We start from the raw sequence: 22,498 nt of genomic DNA, 5'->3' as shown, positions 1-22,498 counted from the left end.
AAGCATTATTCTGTGAATGGTCTCACATATTTTCCTTATCCACTCATGACAAAGGAAAAATGCATGTATTTCAATTAAAGCAGAAGAGATTAAGATCAGATTTCCTTCTTTTTCATTTTTTAAATTGAATATTTTTAACCTAGACTTAATACATATTCTTTGCAAAATCCTGTAACATTACAAAAACATAAAAAGCACAAAATAGCAGCCATGCTGTCTTTTAATCCTCCTCATCTTATTTAAAAAACCAATATTCATAATGACTATTCTTCCCAACACAGTGACCTGTTTTGTTCATTTTTTACTTAATAATAATATGTCATGAATATTATAATAGATAATGTTAGGTTCATCTATATTTGGTGCTCCTTCCTAAGGTATGAGCAGAATATGTATCATTTCCAAGCAAAAGCTTTGAAAGCCAGCTTAAACTTTTGTCATCTCTCTTTATCTTCTTCCATGAGATAAAAAAAATCTAAATAGAAGATATTCCAACCATACCGAGTTTTAGAGTTAAGATGATGTAGAGTTGATTCATGATGGATATGTGAAGTGAGCAAGAAAGAAGCCTTTGAGATTTGGGAAGCATTTGTCAACCATAGCATAAACATTGCCTATCTTGACCGATAGAGATATATTTGCATATAAACGCACAGGACTCTATGTTTTTTTTAAGCAGCTGCATGGTATCATCGCATTGTATTGATCAATAATATTTTATTTAATTTTCTGTATAGCTGTCCTAGCAGTTGTTGAGAGAGGGTGTATTGATGTTTCCAACAAAAATTGTGGATTTATCTGTTTCTCCTTACATTTCTATTCATTTTTTTGCTTCATATATTTTACAGCACTGCTTTTTGTTTTGTTTTGTTTTGTTTTGTTTTTGGTGTCTATGTGTTTAGGATTGCTAGGTCATTGTTTAACGTCTTTTTTTGTCTTGTAAGCTTTTTGCTCTGAAGACTATTTTAGTTGATATTAATATAGAAACTCTCGTTTTCCTTTTTATTAATGTTTGCATAATATATAGTTTCTGTGATATTTTACTGAAGCATTTACTGTATCAAAGCTTTCTTTTTTACTAGGCTGCCCCTTTTCTGGTTCTTTGGCTAGAGAGAGCAGTCTTGGAATGGAATGGGACCTCTTATGTCTGTACCTGGGAAGCCAGTAGAAAGTTTTAAGTAATGAAGTGACATGAGCTGACTTAGATCTTAAAAGGGTGACCTTGGTTCTGGTGTTGAGAATGGACACTAGTGAAGACAAGGGCAGATCATAGAAGAGTGATTAGACTGTCGTTGCCCTGGCTGGTTTAGCTCAGTGGATTGAGCGTCGGCCTGCGAGCTAAGTGTCGCTGGTTCGATCTTCCAGTCAGGGTACATCAGAGAAGGAAAACTCTGACTCCAAAAAACCTCCGCTGCCTTGCGGCATACCTCTTCAGGGGAAAGGCTAAGGGAGTAAACCCCGACAGAAAATCCGGAGCCGGAGTCCCTAAGGCGGTTTGACGTTGTAGTCAACACCGGCAACTCCTGCGGCGCACCTGAACCCAAGCTGTATCGACTCCGTCTTTCCCTTGGACCCTTCAGCTGCGAAGAGAGGGGGGGTCTGCTGCATGGGCAACAGCAGACCCTCCATATTACCCTGCCCAGGCTCTGTAGCTTCAGCGTCATCGCAAGATGTCGATTCAACACGGGAGGAGACAGATACCATGTCACTCCCGAGTCGGACTGCACAGCCATTCTTGGCGGTGCAGATAGACTCTGAAGAAGCTACACCATCGTCTCTCGAGACGGACGGCTGCCGACGACGACGATTAGACTGTCGTCATAATCCAGGTGACAGATGACCTGGCCTAGCTTTGAGTGATAGCTGTGGAGGTGAACAGATTCTGGACATAATTTTTTTTTCCAGTTTTCTTGAGGCTATAATTTGATGTTAGAGCTGACAGGGTTTAGTGATGATTTTCATGTGGGGTGTGAGAGAAAGAAGAGTCAAATCTCCCTTGAAGATTTTGGTGTCAAGCTGCAAGATGAACAGATTTGCCGTTTAATGTGGGAAAAGTAGATTAGGACATCTTACATTTGAGAACTTTATTGAATGTCAAAGTGAAGATAATAGTCATTTCAGATTTTGAAGACAATCCATGGTTTGGAACCTGAGCAACTAGAGTTGCCACTTACTGATTTTATGAATTTATTATTTCCCACCTGCAGTGTATAAGAGCTTCTATTTTAATCACCACTTCTACACTAGATGTTATCAGACTCATTTGTGCCAGTCTGATGGGTTTGAAATGGTCTCATTATCATATTAATTTGCATTATCCTGATTTCCAGTGATATTAAGCATTTTTTGTTATGCTTTGTGACCACACATGTTTCCTCTCTTGTGGAATACCTGTTTATCTTTTCTATTTTATATGCCTATTTGTTTATAGGGGCTCTTTATAAACTCTCAGTATAACTTTGGTGGGCTATATCAGTTTCACATACCTTCTGTTCGTCTGTGGCTTTTCTTTTAACTTTATTATTAATTATTTACTCAACCATTCTGCCTTAAATAATAACAATATTATTTCCAGAACTCTCTATAACTACTTTTTTCATCTGTCCTTCCCCCTCCACCTCTTATTTGTACCCTTGTCTTTGTTCTAGTATATTATAGCATTATTATTTTTCATTGTAGTACTTTTCTTTCAAAATTTTTAATGCATACATTTTGTATTATCATAATGATAATTGTTGCTGTTTTGGTTTCACTTGCAGTCCTTTTATATTTATCCTGAATCATCATTTAGTCAATTACACCACCATACTTAATTTTATTTTTTTGGTGAAAGGTGATATATTTCCTGAATCTTTACATATTTGAGAGTGTCTTTCTGCTGCTTTAAAATGTGGATAACTACATGATTATGTGTGATCTTTAAGGCACATTCTTTTTTCCTTCACATTTCTTCTCACATCAATTAATGCTGAGAAGAGTTCTGAGGCCAGTAATATTTTTCTCTTGGGTCAGAAGTCAGGAACCTCTTTCTGCAAAGGGCCAGACAGAAAATATTTTAGGCTTTGCAGTCCACATGGTCTCCGTTGCAATCACTCATCTCTGCTATCACAGTGCTAAAGCAGCCATAGACATGTAAACAAATGAGGGTGACTATATTCTCATAAAACTTTGTTTGTCAAAACAGGCAGAAGACTGGATTCGGTCTGTGTGCCACGGTTTGCCCACCCCTGCTTTAGGTGATTCACTTTGATTTGCTTGTAGAATTCCATTCTTTAAACCCAAAGTTTAATAACTTCCCTTAAGTAATTATTGTCTTTTAATGACTTCCTGAAACATGGTAAGTCCTTTTAATCTTTGGAATTGTAAAAGTTTACACATCATTTAGGACAAAGGCTGAGCTCTTATACAAAAAGATCTTTAAAATACCATGGTCCTTATACAGGGTGGGGCAAAAGTAGGTTTACAGTTGTGAGTATGAGAAACACGAAGTTACTAAAGCTATTGTAATAGTCATAACCTGCATGTCTTTTTCTGTACAAATAACTGTAAACCTGCTTTTGTTCTGCCCTGTATATGGAAGAGGCAACATAGACAGTTATGGTTTTTTTGTTTTTGTTTTAGGAAACAAGCCAGAAGTAGGCAATGCAGGCCTGCTACAGTGTGCTTGATGTCTTGCGCATGCAGCTTCCATCTCTGAGTCAAAGGTGGATGCTCCATTTCTCACAATTTCCAGAAGAGTTCGTAGACAAAATATAGGACATCCAGTTCAACTGGAATTTCAGATAAACAACGAATACTCTTGTAGTATAAGCGTGTCTTATACAATAATTGAAATGCACTAAAATTTGCTTATCTGAAATCCAAATTGAAGTGGACATTCTATATTCTTATTTGTTAAATCTAGCAATGCTTATGTCCAGTCACTGGGAAGGGAAGAAAGGAAAGGGACTAGGAAGCCACAAGTTTAATTCCTTTTAAAGGAAACCCTCCAGAGTAGCAGACACTAATTTCTGCCCACATTTTATTGCCTAGAATTTAGTCATGTGGCCACACCTAGTCAGAAGGAAGACTGAGAAATAAAGTCCAACTTGTTGACCATGTGCCCAGCTAAAATGTTATTCTTATGGCAGAGGGGTGAATAAATACAGGTGGATATTTAGTAGTCTGCCACATTATACCTTTGAATATCCTTTTAATTTCATTTGTTCTAAATGCTTTGTTAGAAACATTAATTTCTCTACATTTGATTTCTATTTGTCGTCCTTGTTTCTCATCTCCTGTCTAATCACTTTGTCCTTTTTATTTGTATTCGATGTGTTTTTAAAAAGCCTGTCTTCCATCCTACTAGGTATTTTCTGTTTTCTGTCAGGTATTTTTTCTTATTCTTCCTTATTTCTAATTTATTTATTATTTCTGCAATGGTATCAACTTTTCTCTTTCAATATCTTTCCTTAACTCTTCCAACCCCTTTTATGTCTTATTTATTCTCTTGTCATTTCACTTTTGTCGCTATTCTTCATTCTTTCTCTTTAGAATATGCTCTTATTTCATCTTCCTCGCCCCCCCAATTTAAAATATTTACATCAGTTTTTAAAGTTTTCTTCTTATTCATTTGTGATCCTGGTTTCCTACTTATAGAAAAACAGAGTGAATAAGGTATCTTTGAGTGCCTTGGGCTTACTGTTGAAGCTAGCCAATGAGGAGCCACAACAGGAGGTTGGAGGAGAGCAAGAGAATGGTTTCATAAATTGTGGTATGAGATTGGGCCCTTTCATAATTTCAGTGTCTATTTATTTTTTATGTTGCAATTTTTAAAAATTAAACTATAATTGAAAAGATATTTGAAGAAAATATTACGTAAGCTTGCAATATCCTACTTAAGCCCAGATGTGAATTGCCACATATTTTTCTGCAATCCTTTTCTATCTGAAGGAAGAAGCCTTGGTTAGTTGACTTTGGATTAGTAGAGAATGCAAGCAATTATAGGGAAAGAGGAATGAAATCTACAATGCTAGAGAGTGTTAAAAGGTACCCAAAGTTTCCATGATTCAGAGAATTGAGAGGTTATTAGATGTCTCTTTACTTCTGCTACCATGAAAATAAAAGGGAAAGCTAATATAATTTCTTCATTATGATAAAAAATATTTGGTTGCTCTGATTAGGCCTATAATATAAAAAACCAATTGCTAGCTCTGTTCCTAGTTAGAATGATTGGAACTTAGCATTCTACTCCCAGACGATGAAAACATATTTCAATTCTCCAGTTGTAATATGGGTTTCTATCCAGATTGTACAGTGTTTTCACAGGATGTTCCAACTTATATGTAATAGGGTGGGTGGAAACGTTTTAAAAACTGGGCTCATGTTTTTAAGGAAAATTGGAATGCTTATAAATGAAAGTCACGATTCTTAGGATAAAAATTTGTTAAACATTTTTATTTTTTCTTAAATTGTAGAAATAAACTCTTAATGATGCAGATAAATGTGACTACCATACCACTTGATTTTAATTATGGAGCTGTTGGTGCTGAAAATAATTTGATTTCAGAAGAAAATGTTTAATACATAATAATGGATAAACGATGGGCTGAACTTCTGTAATTACTTCCCAAATGCAAGTGATATTAGTTTTTGGCATGATACTGTTGTCACAAAACATCTCAGCCACCAGAGGTGAAGTTAGGTAAAGAGATAAAAGGTGGCATTTCTGGAAGTTGACACCCACACTATGTGTTCTCTTTGTGGACACTTTTTAAAATTGATACTGTCCATTTTGGGCATGTGCACACAGACATGTACGCACATCTTCCTGCAACCTGGAGAGTTGTTGGCCAGCCAGGAATTTTTTGAGTATAAATATTTATCAATCATACTGACACATCATTCATTTCTTGCATAATTTTGCAGTTATTTCTATGTGTAAAAGCTGTGATAGTTGTTATGGGGGCCTGAAAAGAAGTAAAAGCCTTAGGAAACTGTCCTAGAGAGGTTTATATTGTAGATAGAAAAGGAGATAATATTCAATTAAAAATAAAATATGATTGTTTAAGATCAAGTAACTAATTAATAGCAAGAAACAAACAAAAGAAGCATCAAAGCAGAGTACTAGTCCAGGGAAAAGAAAGACCATAATAAGCTGAAGGCAGAGAAATTACTTAAGAGTATGTTTTGTGTGTGGCACTTTGCTAGGGACTGTATACATTGAATTAAGCAGCATCACTATCTTCTAGATTAGAAATTAAAAATTGAAGATAACTAGTAATTATGTGGACAGAAATAATAAGTCATAAATCTATCAAATACAGAACATTAAATTAGTAAATAATTTACATTAATAATTTAAAAGGTGATGAAGGAAGAAGCATTTTAGAAATTTTCTATTGTGGAAAATCAATCTCTTCTCTTGATAATAGTAATTAAATGCCTTACTAAAGAGGTGGGTTTTCTGTAGCTATTTAATTCAACATGAAAGCCTTTATTTTTCAAAGAAATATTAGTACGTAATGTTTTTCATTATTGTATGAATAAGAAATAAAGTCTACAGCATTTTTCTAAAACCAAAAAATGCTCACTCCTCTGAGGGCAATTGGTCTAACTGCCTCAGTCAGACAAATAGTTTTGAAAAGCTTCATCCCATGTTACACATTTCATTTGTAGAATTCTCTGGCAAACACTGATACCTCTTAGAATTGCCAACTTCTATATTCAGATTAGAAATCATCCATAGATTATCATAGAAATGACATTAGACCAAGGGCTAGGACACTTTGCTTCTATTTCTGGCTTTGACATTTTCCCTTGATAATAATTCACCAAAACAATATTATCAAGTCATTAACAAAGTCAAAACTTACATTTTGAGGATCTAGTTCACAACTTTAAAAATGTCTTGCCTACATTGCAAGAATCATAGGGTACAAGGTTTTCTTATAGTTTTTATTAATATAACTGGAGTAACTTTTCAGGCTCTTTCAAGGGAAGCTCTTAAGTTGTTAGATGATAGGAAATCCATACATATATTAACTATGCTCAAAAGAGAAAAATAAGCAGACTTTCAAAGTAAACCAAGCAAGAATTACTGTTAGCTCTTGTTTATCCATGCTATTTGGGATAATGAAAACTATCAAAATATTAACTGTGTTTGAAACCCACAGTTAATTTCAAATCTCTTTTCAGTTGTAATGATCTCCAAACCTGTTTTTTCACTATTTCTTGCTGTAGTGGTTAACAAGTAGACACATGATGGAAGTTTGGCTTTTTGCTTTCTCTTGTCCTCCCTCTGGTGGAGGTGTTAATGAGTGAAATGCCCAGGATGGACAGCTGAAGACAACTAAGGATTTGTGTCCCCCACCAAGTACACCATTAGCTTTTGGAAAGGAGGATGACTGGCTGATGGTTGCCACTTCCCAGATGCCTAGAGGGTGTCCACTTTATAATCAATTCAAAATTCATCTAAATGAGAACTCACAGTTATCAAAACATTATTATTACTCATGCCTTCAGAAATGAATAGATCTAATTTTAAACCGGGTTTACATGTTCCTAATAAATACCAAAAAGGTATTTATTAGCATTCCCATTGGGGAAACAAGAATAATTCCTGCTTCATAATAATATTTTTATCGGAATAATGTTTTTACCTTTTTAAAGTTCCTTCACCTGTTATTACCTCATTTGATGCTCTCAGCAGGTCAGCATAATAGACATACTCTGAGGTCCTAGTAGAGAACTCGGACCCAGGTTTCTCAAATCTTAATACTGTGCTTTTGCCTTTCTCTATTCAGATACCTTAATACACATAAAATGCATAGGAAAACAAATTATTGTAAAGGTTTTTAAAAACATTCCCAAATTTTAGAACATCGTAACCATACTGTTACTGAACTCAGAGTATTCTCTATTTGGGGTGTTCTAGTCAAGAATAAGAGGCGGTGGTTGTTAGGTAGTTGTATTTACTTGAAGCAAGTAAAGGAGACTTGGGATTCATATCCAAAGCTGTCTCCCTCCCCAAAGGGAGGCTTAGTCATTGTTTATATACACTATTTGGTTAATTACATGTTGATTTCTTCTTTGCAGCTGGCTAAACTTATCTTGTTGGGTTGGGTCAAGCTCATCGGGTTTCAGCTGCCTCTGTAAAATATTGTACTACATTTTAACATTTAGCAAGAATCACCTGGACCTTAAGAACCTTTGTCTTAACAATACCTATCCTAACTCACCTAAGTTATATATAGTAGTAACTCAGCCTAATGGTTCTTAAAAACATTCCCAAATACTGCAACATCATACTCATACTGATCCCAGGGGTAGGATTAAATTAGTACCCACAAAGCACAATAATTAGCACATAGTAAGCTAAGTAAATATTATCTGTTGTTGTTATTAAGAACCATGTTAGAGGTAGAATAGCTGTGAGAAAAAGCATGGACTCTGAAGCTGATGCCCCTGGGCTTGAATCCTGCCTCTGCACACCTATCTCATTGAGTTGTGTGTAAGCTTTTTGAGGAATACCTAGCACGAAGGCAGTGCTATATAGATGGTAGTCACTATTATTATTTGGTAGCTCTAGATCATATACATATAATAGTTGGCCCTAAGTCACATGGGAAATAACGGAGCTAGAATGAAATGTAGATTCATCTACCTCTTGTAGAAATGCCTTTCTAGGTTATGCTAAATTTTCACAATTCCTAAAATGTCTTTTACCTCCTTTTCATGTCATAAAATTTATATTTACTCTCCTTTACCAAACTGAAACCCCTTTCAAAATTAACATTTATAAAAATTTCCATTACAAAAATTTAACCCTAAATGTCCTCAACTCTTAGATATTCCGTTTATGCCATGCATGCTAATTGGCATTTGTAAGGAGCTGTTTTGTGCTTAAAATCGTTTTTTCTTTCTAGGCATATTCTGTAAGGCCAGACATATTCTATAAGCCCACTAGAGGTCTGTTACTTGAACCCTGCATTTCTTTTCATTTCTTATTAACTTACTCATCGGCATCTAGAACTGGATACTGTTATAGCCCAGTGGGCTGTTCAGTGAATTACCAATTGACTGACAGGCATTCATTCCTTCTAGTTTATTCCATTTTTTTCTTTGTTATTGGCAGACTAGTTTCATGAGGGACGGTCAAGAACATGCACGTTTGATCACATAAAAATGATCTAGTCAAAGTCTTTCCTCTAGTTGAGGCTGAGGGTTTAGTGGTATATTCTAAATGTTTGGCACATTCCACTCTTAGGAAGGACTAAAAACTAAGGCACAGGTATTCAGGCTAAAGGGAGTGTTTTTAGGGTTTATTTTTTCATCGAGAAACAGGATCCGAGGCCGCGGGCAGGGAGAGGGATGGGAAGGATGGGAGTGGGGTGGGAAGGTGTCTAAATCCTCTCGGGATAGTGTGGCGAGAAAGAAGGACTCCATAGCTTCTAGGTTTGTTCCTCTTTTTCCCCTCGGGATGGTGGTGGCAGAGGATCAGACACAATAGCTGGCAGTATCCTGCCTGAGTGAGGATAAAAATGACCCTCAACAGCACCAGCAGGAGGGCAGGGAAAGGGGGGAGTGGAGTGAATGAGAGGGGGCTGAGATGAGAGTAACAAGGTGACAAACGCTGCCTCCTCGGCAGACTACTCTACTTCCATCCTGTGAGGACAGGAGCTGCAAAGCGACCTCCCAAGAGCGGGGGTGGGGTGGGAAGGGGACACAGAGGGGCTGTGGCCTTTCCTTTTGGGGGGCGGGACAAAGGGTGGAGAGAAGTCTGAGTCAGCAGCTCCTGACTGGCTCGTGTTGTCTCGACGCGTCTCCCGATTGGGCCATTTGCAGCGGGAGATGTTATGGGGCCCGGTGGGGCGGGGCAAGCCGCCAGGGGTCTGTGGCCAGGCCCAGGAATTGGGTGTCCAGAGGCCGCGGTGGGGCTCGGAGACCAGAGACGCTGTATCGGGCCGCGCAGCCACCTTTCCTCACTTCCACCTGCAGCGCCGAGTTCGCTCAGCTACTCTGGAGTTTTGACAGCGGGAAAAAGCTGAATGAACAACGCTTCTCTGCTACCCTCTTCCCCTCTTACTAGAAGCTATTTTGCCGCTGGGCATGAAAAGACACTCCCTTATCTTCCAGTCCCACAGCGCCTGGCAGCCTCTCTCCCCCTCACGCTGCGAAAAAGGTGCAAAAATTCACCAAGACTTGTTCCCCTCAGTCTGGGATCTGGGATCCCTCAATTCTGTACATCTAGCTACATAATTGTCCCCCTCTCCAGCTCTGACGCCGAGCACCGAGTCTCTTCCCTGTAGAAAGCCCAGTTCCTGGTCGCTCCCGCTCAGCTTTCGGGAGATAGGAGGAGGGGAAGGTTTTGTTTGTGTCTAGACTTAGGGTGGTACCGGGGGGTGGGCAGTGAGGGCTGGTAGGTCCCGAGACACATTGGGAAGGGGGGTGGCGAGCAACTCTCCCCCACCCCCGCCCCCAGGCTAATCCCCCTTCTGCGTTGGTTCCCGGGACTATATTATTCAAGACAGAAAATATTCAACCCCAGAGCCTCCCCTGGGGAGGGGAGGGGAAGGAGGTGGAGTGGGAGGAGGTGGATCCAGGGAGGAAGAAGCGAGAAATCCGCCCCCGGGAAACAGCTCGGCGCGGCAGCGGAGCAAGGCACTTCTGTCACTTGGCGATCGCAGGCGCTCGAGCGCGGCCCCGGCCCGGCCCCGCGAGGCGAGGGGAGAGTCCGGCGGCCGCCGCCCCGCCCCACGCCCTCCCGCGGCGGCCGAGAGCCCGGGGCCGGCCGGGACAGGTCGCGGCGGTGTCTGGGAGCGGCCGGCCGGGGGCGGCGGCCTCGGAGAGCAGCGGCGGGCAGCGCCAGGTCGTCGTCCGGCTCGGACTAGCTCGTGCTGGGCGTGCGGGGCGCGCTGTCCTGGAGCCTGGCAGCGCCCCTGAGGATCCACTCGCTCGCTTCCTCCGGTGCGTTTCTGTTGATTTTCCGCCTTAGCCGAGAGGGTGCAGAGCCCGCAGGCGGGTTGAGAGCCCGGCTCGCTGTGGGTTCCTTCCCTTCCCGCCACCTCTGACCACCCTGCCCGGCCGGCGCTGGCGCGTGGCCGGAGGAGAGCCCCTGGCAGGCGCCCTATGGGGGCGGAGGGGCCGCACCCGCGTGTGCGGAGCAAGGGAGAGACGGCGGGAGGAGGGAAGGGCACAAAGGCCGGCGGCGGGCGCCGGGGTCCAGCAGACGGCCGTGGAGGAGGGGCGCCTCCCGGTCGCTCATGAATATTAACCGAGCCTGCGGCCTAGCGCGTCCCGGTGGGGCCCGGTGTCCGACCCGCGCCCGCACTCCAGTTCGTCGCCGCGCCCAACGGGCGGGAAGGGTGAACCCCTAGCTTTTTGTCTCCCCCCCGGGCTCCCCACACCTTTTTCAAAGTACATATTTGGGCCGCCCTTCCTCGGAGATCGACCGACCCGCCTCTGGAAGGGGCGGAGGAAATCGTGGTAGGTGGGTGGTGGTTTTCTTTTTCCGATTTTTTTCCCCCCTAGGTGGCCACAGGGAAGAGGGAAGATAATGTCGAGTCTTCGTTTGGGGAGCAGCAACTACATAAAAAGTTGCTTGGGTTGCAGCTTCATTTAGGTAGCTCCGGAATCATGCCCCGGAGAGGGAGCTGCGCCGGAGTCCCGCCCGGCCCCGCGCCGTCCCCACCCAGCCGTGCCGCGGGCCAAGGAAAACAGCCGCCTCCTCGGGGACACCGGCCGGGACTCAGAGGCAGGCTGCGGGCTCCCCCGGGCACCCAGCGGGTGCTGGCCGCTTCCGAGGCTGGCTTTTTGTTTTTATTATGGAGAAGGTGAGAGGGGAGCGAGGAGATTTTTTGTAAAGCATTACAAAAAGAAAACTTCCCTTAAGTGTACCTATCTGGGTGATGCGGAAGGACGTATATACGCCTTCACTTCTGTACAGAAAATACATTAATTAAGTACACTTGAAAAGGGAATAGTTTTTCTTGAAGGCTACGTAACAGCCAGGCGTCTTTGTCGCAACCACCATACAGTTCTGATGTTTCTTCTTTTTCCTGATTTATATATTTTTCTTTTTTTCATATGGGAGGCTTATTTCAACTTTAATTTGTAAGGTTCATCAGCATGGATAGAATTATCTTTTCAGGTGTTGGAAATGCGCACTTGGGGTAGACATGTGGGCAAGGCTAAGGTCAGCGTCTGGAGAAAGTTCACGCCCTTTAACTTTTCCGTGTTCCAGGAGCGATCACTTTGGGAGCTGACGCTCGAGCTTTCACGACCCACTCAGATCCTACTTGCACTCGGGAGGAAGGGGACCGCTTTCTGCATTTGGCTTCGCCAGCAGCCAAGAAGCCTGTCTTTGTTTTTGAAGTCTTGAGAAATGAACGGAGACGGTGCCATCAGTTGAAGTCCGAAGAAATCATCAGGACATTCTACAGGGGCTTCATAAAAACATTCCTTCCCTGGCACATTATTTGTTTCACCAGCCCCATCCCTCCTCGAAGCCTGGTGTGGAATATTATCCGTTGTTTTTTTTTTTGGCTGTGTGGCAGCCTTTCCCCCCCAATGTGGACTCCAAAGGGTTGGTCCCTTCTTTGTGATTTGAAATGAAATGATGGCCACTCGTCGGACTGGTCTGCCTGAGGGAGATGGTGACACACTCAAGGCCCACGGGTCCCCTGCCTGTGAGGTAAGTGCAGAGGCAGCACTTCTGGCCCCCTGTGCCCTGTGTTTGCGAGGGTGCCCTTTCTGGGGGGTTGGGGGAAGGGCGGTCACTTGTCACTGGGCCTAAGAAGAGGCTTTTGGGGGCTTCAAGCTGATTGGTGGGAGCACCCCTGACCGTTAGTAAGGTGTGAAGTCTCATTTTTATTTCCAGGAACTGCCAGTGATTTCTTTGTAAGAACGTTTTCCTCACTTTGAAATGTCACCACCTTAGACACCTCTGAGTGGGGAATTCTCCCATTTCAGTTGTCTGGGAATGCCGAAAGTCTCTTGTTTTCCTTCAGCCCCCATCCTCCAGTATTTTTGGAGCTGGGCTGGTTAGGGGGTGGCTTTGTGAATTTTGTATGTGTGTATCCAAGGTTTATTCTCTTAGGTGGTGGCAGTTGGTGTGTTTTTTGTGCCTGGACCTTCATCACTCTTTGGTAGCAATGGGTGTCCTGGCTGCTGTTGGTATGGATCTCTGTTTTGGGTAGAAAAATAAGTCTTTCCTCTTGGCCAGTTTAGGCACAGCCTTGGAAAACTACTTTAAAGAGTTGTAATTCCACCGCCCTGAAAAATCTCCTCCCTTTACTGTTCTTTATTTGGCCCTTCCTTTCACTACTCAGAAGACCTGTGAGCTGCTCTGGGGTGTCAGGTGGCTAGCATGGCCATCAGACCAGCATCTTTGGAAGGGCCCAGAAGATTTTATGCCAAGCTTCCTGAAATTGTTTAAGCAGGCAGGACAGAAATCATAGAAAATCCATTGATTTATGAACCCCACTGCCCTGTTGCCTCTCATTATTTTTCCCCCTTATAAATGGACTTTACTTCTGTAATGACTATATTGTGTTTGGTTTGTTATCCTTATAAATTTTATTTTTGAGGTGCCTATATTTTTATTGAAAGGTTACAGGTTACTTTAGATAGCAATAACATTCCCAAATAAGCCTTCACTCACATTCATTTTGTGCCTTGTGTTAAGTTTTAACTTTGTGGTTGTTGAAACAAGGTCAAATTCTAAGCACGAGTTTTGGCATTTTAATAAAAATGAATCAGAAGTTAAATTTTTGTATGTAAAGCATGCAGAGAATATTACATCATTCATATTGGATTAGAAAGTTTAAGCAGAAAATAGGTAAGTATAGTAGAATTTAGTAGACAGAACTGTAGGTTTAGAGTTAGAATCAGTGTTTTACTCCTCGACACCTGTAAACACCTGCTTGCAGGTAAAAAACATGATTAAGTATAACACCACAATCCTCTGATCAAGGTAAACCATAATCACTCCTTTTGGAAGGCCTACCTACAACTTCGTGATTGCTTAATGTGTACATACTGTAGTTACATAATAATATGTACTGTGGTCATAAAGCCTTATTTGTCATTGTCTGGTGAATACTTTAATTAGCATTCATTTGCATTATATTTGCAAGAACAATGTTATTTGAACTCCTTTTTTTATTTTTCTCGGTCATTTAAAGGATGTCCCGAAACTGAGAATTTTTAATAGACACATCTTGTTCTTGGCTTACAAGGTAGTGTTTCCAGTTGCAAACTTGGCTTTTATTAACAATGACAGTTATGTATTTTTTAAGGGCTGTGATATTTGTTTTCACTTGGCCCTTACTGCCATATTATTTTTAGTCTGGGAACCAAGAAAACACTATATTTCTGTGTTTTGCTCATTTAAAGACTATATACATACTTGAGTTTGTATTAAACTGTTATTGTTTGGTCTTTTATTTTAAATTACTTATTTGTTTGTTTATTTATTTATTTTTTTAGAGAGAGGGGAAAGGAGAAAGAGAGGGAGAGAAACATCACTGTGTGGTTGCCTCTCACTTGCGCCCCGAACTGGGGACCTGACGGGCAACCTAGTCATGTGCTCTGACTGGGAATCGAACCAGCAACACTTGGCTCTCAGGCTGACGCTCAATCCACTGAGCCATAGCAGTCAGGGCTTATTGTTTGGTCTTTTAATGAATAGGTAGATGAGTTGCCACTGGAATGCTTTGAGTATCAACTTTGGGTTGATAGATACTGAAGTCTTTGAACACTTCGTTTAATTTTGGTGCTTAATTTTATCAGCAGTATTACATTCTAGAGTAGTATTGTCATATTTAAAAACTTAAAAACCAATAGCTATGTTCTAAATGTGTATTTGAATAATAAATTTACGTTTTTACTGAACCAAGAGATGAGCATATGTCTTAATATTAATTAGCCAAAAAACTTAACTTTGTAGAGCAGAAGAAATCTGTATAGTGAATTAATAGGATTCGCTGTTTCATGCCTTCTCTAATTAGCTAAGTCTACATTCTATGAATATGATCTGTTGCTTTATTGAAAAAGAATGGAAAAATTTCTTGTTCATTTTAAGAATTAGAATTTAATTCTGTTGATATATGAATAAATATAGGCACCCTCTCCCCAAGAATATACTGGCAAGTTAAAAAACAAATAACAATCTTCTTATGTAATAAAAGAATTGTGACAATCCAGTAGAGTATATCTGGAGTGGCACTATACAGATTATCCTATGACTAGAACGTATTATAGCTGATGAAAAATGTATGTTGGTTGATTTTGGAATAGTGTGAATAATCAGGCAGTTTCTGTGCATGAAATCATATGAAAATTCATACTTTTGTTCTTCTTTCTGGAATACACACTATACACTTTGCTTTCATTCCAGATTCCACCCCCCCACTCTTCCCCATATCTCTCCCTCTTACTCTTTTTTCTTTTTTCGGGCTCTTCCTATGCTGCCCCCTTTGTGTTGGTTTTAAAACAGAGCTAGGCCCTCTCAATTAATCTGTTCCTTTTTCTCATTTCCTGGCTTTATATGACAATGATTCCAAATTTATAGCTCTATTGCAGATTTTATGGTTTATTTCTCAACCTATATAGCCAATTGTGTGTGAGGTTTTTCTTTTTTTTTTTTTTTGGATAGTCCACAGGCATTTCATACTCAACAAATTGTTCCCCTACTATCAACCTGTGTTTCTTCTTTTGTGAGTAACACCACTATCTCCTTATTTGTCCAGGTCAAAAACTAGGTTATCATCTCTGACTCATCTCATTCCTTCCTCCTATCCGAAGTCCTATTGAGGGCACATTCCAGATCCCACTGCCACTACCTGAGTTCAGGTCAGCTGTTTCTCCGTGATGGACCCCGGGCCAGGCTCTCTTCCTTCCATCACTGTCCCCGCCATAGACTGCTCCTCCTGCAACAGAAAGCTGATCATTGCATTAGCCTGTGTAAAACAATTTTCTGGTTCCCTGTTGCCTTGGGAATAAACTTCAAACTCCTGAGAAGTCTTAAAGGACAGTGAGAGTCTGGCTTGCCCATCTCTGGTCTCATATGTTTCCTCTTTCTGTACATCTTACATTAAATTAATTACTTTCAGTTTTTCAGGGGTCATCAGTGTCTCTTCACTTCAGGCCCCTATAAGTGGTCCTTATAAATGCTGTTCTCCTTCACCCTTCCTTCAGTCTCCCCTCCTCTGTCTCCACTCCTCCCTGGCTGATTTTTACTCATCATTTTGGTCTTTTCTGCAACATTACTTCCTCAGGAAAAGCCTCATCTGACCTTCCAAAGTTGGGTTAGTTGCCCTTAGTGCATTATCCCAAACATCCTGTACCTTGTTAGGAATAGCACCTAAAAATTTGCTATCAGTATTCTCCATAAGAATAGAGACCCTGTTTCTATTTCTACAGCAGTTGGTAGATCGTAGGTGTTCAATAAATATTTATTAAATGAACGAATGGATATATAGGAAAGACCTTAATTTCTACTAAAAGTACACTTAGATTTCAGTACACTGTAGTCTCTTGATGACCCTCTTATCTCATTGTTTCCTCCTTCTTAGTCTCTTTGAAGTTTTCTCAACATTCTGACTTGTTAAATCTTCATATACCTCAGGGTTCAGTTTGACTCTCTTTTCCTGTTGCTGTACTTAGTTTCATGGTTTGTTTGTTTTTTTTAATATATTTTATTGATTATAATGTTACAATAGTTTCAATTTTTTTCCCCTTTGCTCCCCTCTGCCCAGTATCCCCCTTCCCCCAGCAATCCCACCCCTCTTAGTTCATGTCCATGGGTCATGCATACAAGTTCTCTGGCTTCACCCTTTCCTATATTATTTTTTAAATGATTAATTAATTAATTTTTATAACAAAAATTAACAACCCCCCCCCCCAGACTTAAGACCCCTTCTAATCTTACAAAGGACAGTGGGCGAAGGTCTCGTGTTCCTCTAGCTGCTTCAAGCAGTTTCATGGTTTTAAATGTCAAGTATAAACTGCTAATTCATGTACATACACATATATTTGTTTTTCTTTTTTTTTTTACAACATCCTAAATACATTGCCATTGATTACCTTATTAAAAGGTTTTATGCCTCCAGTTTTCTTTATAGTTTCCATATTTACTAGAAGTAGATGATGTGAGAACTTTTCAGATTAAAACAGTTTTAGTATAGATTTATCACTTATTATGCCCTTTTCTTCCCTGAAAAGGGATATTATCAGGCAGGGAATTTAGGATAAAGGAGCTGGAAAATATTTATGAAACTCAGGAACAAAGTTATTATTTCAATTGCAAAGTTTTATTATAAGCAGTTAAATACAATTAATGACAAGCTACCAACATCTGTAAAACCAAAGATGGTGTTTACTTGGCTGGACCCAATCAATATTTGTTTGCTATTATTTTAGATTTCTTTTCATATAGAGAGGCACTTTATTTATTAAAAGAAGCAATGTCCATAACAATTTATTTAAATCAACATTTTCTAGTTATTGAACATTTCATATGAGTAAATTAATCTTTTTTTTTAATGTGTTTTATTGATTACAGTGTTACATTTGTTCCAATTTCCCTTCCCTCTGCTCCCCTCCACCTGGTGGTCCCCCTCCCCTCCCCTTGTCCCCCCCCTTTTAGTCCATGTCCATTGGTTGTGCATATAGTTCTTCTCAACCTCTCTCTGTCTATTCCATTCCCTCCTACGATGTTTCTTAATTCCTGTACCATCTCCCTCCCTCTCCCCCTTCTCCTTCCCTGCTGACCTCCCCCCAATATGCTCCCCATACCTATAGTTCTTTTTCCACTCTCGTTGCCTGTTTAGTTTGCCTTTGTTTCAATTCCCTAGCTTCTGTTGTTGGTTGTTGTGATGCAGTTTTCATTTTAGTGTTCATAGTTTTGATCCTCCTTTTTCAAAACCAGTCCCTTTAACATCTCATATAATAGTGGTTTGGATCTAATGAACTCCTTCAGTTTTGCTTTGTCCTGGAAACACTTTCTCTGCCCTTCTATTCTGAATGACAGCTTCGCTGGATAAAGTATTCGTGGTTGTAGGTTTTGGATTTTCATTACTTTGAATATTTCTTGCCAGTCCCTTCTTGCCTGCAGGGTCTCCCTTGAGAAGTCAGCTGATAGTCTAATTGGGACCCCTTTGTACATGATTCTTTTCTTCTCTCTTGCTGCTTTTAAGATTCTCTCTTTATCTTTAACTTTTGACATTTTGATTATAATGTGTCTTGGAGTGGTTCTCCCTGGGTCCAGTTGTTTTGGAACTCTGTGCTTCCTGGACCTGTAAGTCTATTTCCTTCCCCAAGTTTGGGAAGTTCTGCTTTATTATATTTTCACTTAATTTTTCAATTTCTAGTTCTTCTTCTTCGCCCTCTGGCAATCCGATAATCCGTATATTCTATCTCTTATAGCTGTCCCAGAGGTTTCTGATTCTCTCATCATTTTCCTTGCTACCCGTTTCCTCTCTCTGCACTGGTTGACTGTTTGTTCCTTCTCTATGTTCTGGTTTGTTGATTTGAACTCTGGATTTTATTTCCTCACCATCTGTCTCGTATGAGATTTTGTTCCTTTCAGTATGAGTGTTTTTCAATTCTTTCTCATCTTTTTCCAGATCTTTTGTTAATTCTGTAAGCCACCTGATAACAATGGCCCTGAATTGAGCCTCTGACAGTTTTCTTATTTGTTCATCTGTCAGGTTCTTCATCTGTTGCCTAGTGAGCTGCGCCACCAGGATTTCTATAGTTGTCTGCCTCATTTTGACAGATGCGTTTTGTTTTCTTGGGCCGGCTATAGGGGGCAGTGCCTGTGTACTCGTCACAACCCAGCAACCGGCGGCAATCCGCAATGCCTACATACACATATATTTGGGTGTGTGTGTATGTGCATTTCCACCCTGACCTATTCCTTGAGTTTGGGTTTCTATATCCAGCTGACTGGACCACTCCGACTCCACTTAGATATTAAAGGGGCATATCCAAAATCAAGTTCCTGCTTCTCTACATTCACTCCCCCAGGTCACCTTCTGCAGTCGTCCTCATCATAAGCACTAGTAATCCCACCCTTCCAGGCCAGGCATCTGGGAGTGATCTTTGGTCTCTCATTTTTCTCAGGCATAACATCCTGATCTGGTTCACTGGTCTCTCACCCTCAGTCCCTGCCAGCCTAAAGTCTGTTCTTCACACAGTAATCAGAGTGGACCTTTTATAAAACAGATCATGTCACTGCTTTGCTCACATTCCTCAAATGGCTTCTCATTTGCCCCAGGATAAAAGCCAAAGTTCTGACTGTCAGGCAAAGCTGTGTACGGTCTACCCCGCCCCCACTGACCTCACCTCCTGTTGCACTCTCCCTCCTTGTTCTGTACTGGCTGCTCTGGACTCTTGCTCTTGTGCACACACACTGCACATGCCATTCCCCAGAGCCTTCCCACTTGCTGAACCTTCTCCCTGCAAACCCCACCCCCCAGGTGTCCTCACAGCTGGCTCCTTGTCTGCTTCTGGTTTTGCTTAGAGATCATCTGAGCAAAGCCTTCACTGGCCATTCTGTTTGTTGAACACCTCTCTCCTGCTCCTGTGACAAGACCTGCCTTCCTTGCTTTATTTTTCTCCCTGTCATGTAACCTCCATCTGACATGCTTATCCTCATTTTGCCTATTTATTTGGACAGCTAATGTATCTAGAATGTAAGTTTGAAGTGCAGTTTGTCTGTGTTGTTCACATTGTATTAATATTTCTTGTGCCTGGAAGAATACTTAGCACATTGTAGGCCCTCAGATATTTTTTCCAATTAGCAAATGAAACGAGGACTAAGAAACACTCCAAAATGTTTTTGGGTTTCTGTCTAGGTACGTAATATGTGAATACTTAATTCAGATTATACAAAAATACGTAAAGTATGAAGCATATATTCTTTCTTAGACCTGTATTTCCAGTAGGACTGCTGTTAACATTTTTGGTGCATTTTTTTTCTTGCATCTTTCTTACCTTTGGGAAGCTGGTAACCAAGTGACAGTAACCAAAGCATTGTGTAGCACAAATGTATGAAATAACTTGTATTAAGAGGTGAGGTAGTAGTAATTAGCAGACTAGTGGATGGGGAGTCAGATTAGTGGAGAAACTATAGAAAGAAACTATGTCTGTATTGACATAATTTTTTTTCTTAAAATGGATGAATGGCTAGTATAGAAATGGTCCTTATTATATTTTTTATTTTTTAATATCAAACATTTCATTATGCGCTAAAAATGATCACAACATTGACTATGACAAAATGTTGGCAGTTGTTAATTCTGAATGATGACAATTTGGAGAATATATTATTTCTGTATTTTCTCTTTTAATTCCAAAACTGCAGTAAAAAAAACATTTACAGATTTTAAAAATAGGTAATTTTTATCAGTCTGGGGAAAATCTGGTTTCTAGAAAACCTGTACTGCTTTAAAAGATGGTTATTCATTTTTTGAAAAGGACACACACTACTAAAACCAATATTTAAAAATTGTTATACTAATTAGAGGCCTAGGATTTTTCTGGTGTAGTTATAGTACAATATAATTTAACACTATCATTTAATTTTAAACATGTGTTCTTTCATGCACCTGACTGTCAGAATACCATACCATGTCAGAAGCTTTATGCTGCAAGTTGGGATTAAAGGTAAAGCCTGTTGGAATTAAGAATAGCAGCAGTGCCAGCCCTGATCAGCATGGTTCAGTGGGTTGGGCGTTCTGCAAAGCTAAAGGATGCCGGTTCGATTCCTAATCAGGGCACATGCCTGGCTTGTGGGCCAGGTCCCCAGTTGGGGGCGTGCAAGAGACTACTGATTGATGTTTTTCTCACACATCAGTATTTCTCTCTCTTTCTCTTCCTCACTTTTCCTCTAAAAATAAATAAATTCTTAAAAAAACAAAACAAAACAAAACAAAAAAACAATAGCAGAAGTGCCAGCAGCAGGTATCATTAAGTGGCATTTTAGCAGAAGTCTTGATTTGAATGTGTGAAGTGGGACCCATCACTAGATAAGGGCCATCAAGAAAATGAGTGCCCCGTCTAAAGAAAATTTCTCCATACATTGTTAATGATCCTTAGCATTCATTTCTTTCAAGTTAAACATGTGATGAAGTCGTCGTTCCTTGATTATATAATCTCTTCATTGCTTTAGTTATGACCAGGTCATATAATTCAGTACAGAAGTGATGTTCGATTTCTTTTGTTCTTTGCTTTGTGAAGGGACTTGTCATCTTATTATATTTAACACTTTATGTTGATTTAAGTATGGGTACTGCTAGTGTTGATAAAGATGCACAGATGCTGTTATTGAAAGCAGCTATTTTCTATTACAGAAAGACCATATGGTAGGCATTTATTTTTCTTTCTGGTCAATGTGATTAGATTAGTTTAACAAAAGGTTATTGGACTTAAAGATTGTCCAAGTATTTATCTAAATTTAGTTGACCATAGGGAATTAAATATGTTAACCTACTATGAGCCTTCTATATATTCTGTTGGTTTAAGTAGGAAGACATCTTCATACAAAGCTTGATTTTGGATTGCTTCCACGAAAATAGGTGTTTTTTTTTTTTTTTTTTTTAAGTTGTCATATTCCTTAAAAAAACTGATTGTTGTGCAAATAGTGTATTTCACAATAAAATCTGGAAGGTCACCTTTTGGGCCTGTAAAATAATCTGAAAGACAAATGGATATATTGTACTATAGGTTGAAGAAAATGTGGTGGAAATTATTTTTTCTAATTCCTCTTTTTTCTAATTGTCTATTAATATGCAAGATATTCCTTGTATAGATTGTGAATAAGAGAATAGATTTAGAACCCAAATTTGATATTTCTGAATATTCATCTATTGGGAAAGTTTTTAGACAGACCAAATGAACAATTATTAAAAAAAAGCAAGTGGAGTTTACTTTTCCCTAGTCAAACTAGCTGCTGTTGAGTTTTCTGTTTGATATTGGGCATGTTTTCGATTCAGAATTGATTACTTACTGACTTTTCCCCCTGTTGTCTATGTTCTGAAGACATCTGGCATAGTTACGAGTAATAAGATGTACGCAGTGTTGCTTATAACCCCACACCTTCTTTTTCCTTTTAACCTAATGAAGACATAGTTTCTTGACTTCTCTTTTGTTCGCTGTATTAATCTTTAACATATCTTCAGAGGACTTATATTCTTAAGAACATTTTGATTTTCTCTTTCTTTAAAATGTCAGACTGGCCTTAAATATCGATAGATAGAATGATTACATTTTTTTTGGATGTGTCTAAGCCACTATGATCTGGGGATTAATAGGCATCTTTTTTTTTTTTTTTTTTTTTTCTTTTGTTAACCTTTAGGTATCTAGACATCTTAATCCCCAGTATTTTGTAGTAAATAAAGGTTCTGTATTAGAAGTTGTATTATCATGATTGAGAACTACTTTCTTCTCTGGGTTCTCCATACTGATTTCTGGAAATATATTTTATATGTGAGAGGAGGGAATTGTTCTGGGC

At 39.8% G+C, this 22,498-nt stretch overlaps 1 protein-coding gene across 5 annotated transcripts in view; it reads left to right on the top strand.

The window, feature by feature from the left end:
- Window positions 1-10,775: 10,775 nt before the first annotated feature.
- Window positions 10,776-22,498, top strand: part of ARHGAP21 (Rho GTPase activating protein 21) — a 140,232-nt gene continuing 128,509 nt past the window's right edge. For 3 of the 5 annotated variants that reach the window (XM_090266624.1, XM_090266623.1, XM_090266625.1), the window contains exons 1-2: window positions 10,777-10,947; window positions 12,224-12,673. In XM_090266624.1, coding sequence (XP_090122750.1) covers window positions 12,596-12,673 — 78 coding nt within the window. In that variant the 5' untranslated portion in view covers window positions 10,777-10,947; window positions 12,224-12,595. Of the gene's footprint in view, window positions 10,948-12,223; window positions 12,674-22,498 lie in introns of all 5 variants that reach the window. The other 2 variants (XM_090266621.1, XM_090266620.1) reach the window with 1 other exon arrangement.

This window comes from Furipterus horrens, unplaced genomic scaffold, assembly GCF_987537825.1.
Source record: "Furipterus horrens unplaced genomic scaffold, mFurHor1.1.pri manual_scaffold_2, whole genome shotgun sequence".
Lineage (NCBI taxonomy): Eukaryota > Metazoa > Chordata > Mammalia > Chiroptera > Furipteridae > Furipterus > Furipterus horrens.
The sequence above is the reverse complement of the archived record's forward strand: the minus strand, read 5'-3'. Positions and strand labels throughout refer to the sequence as shown.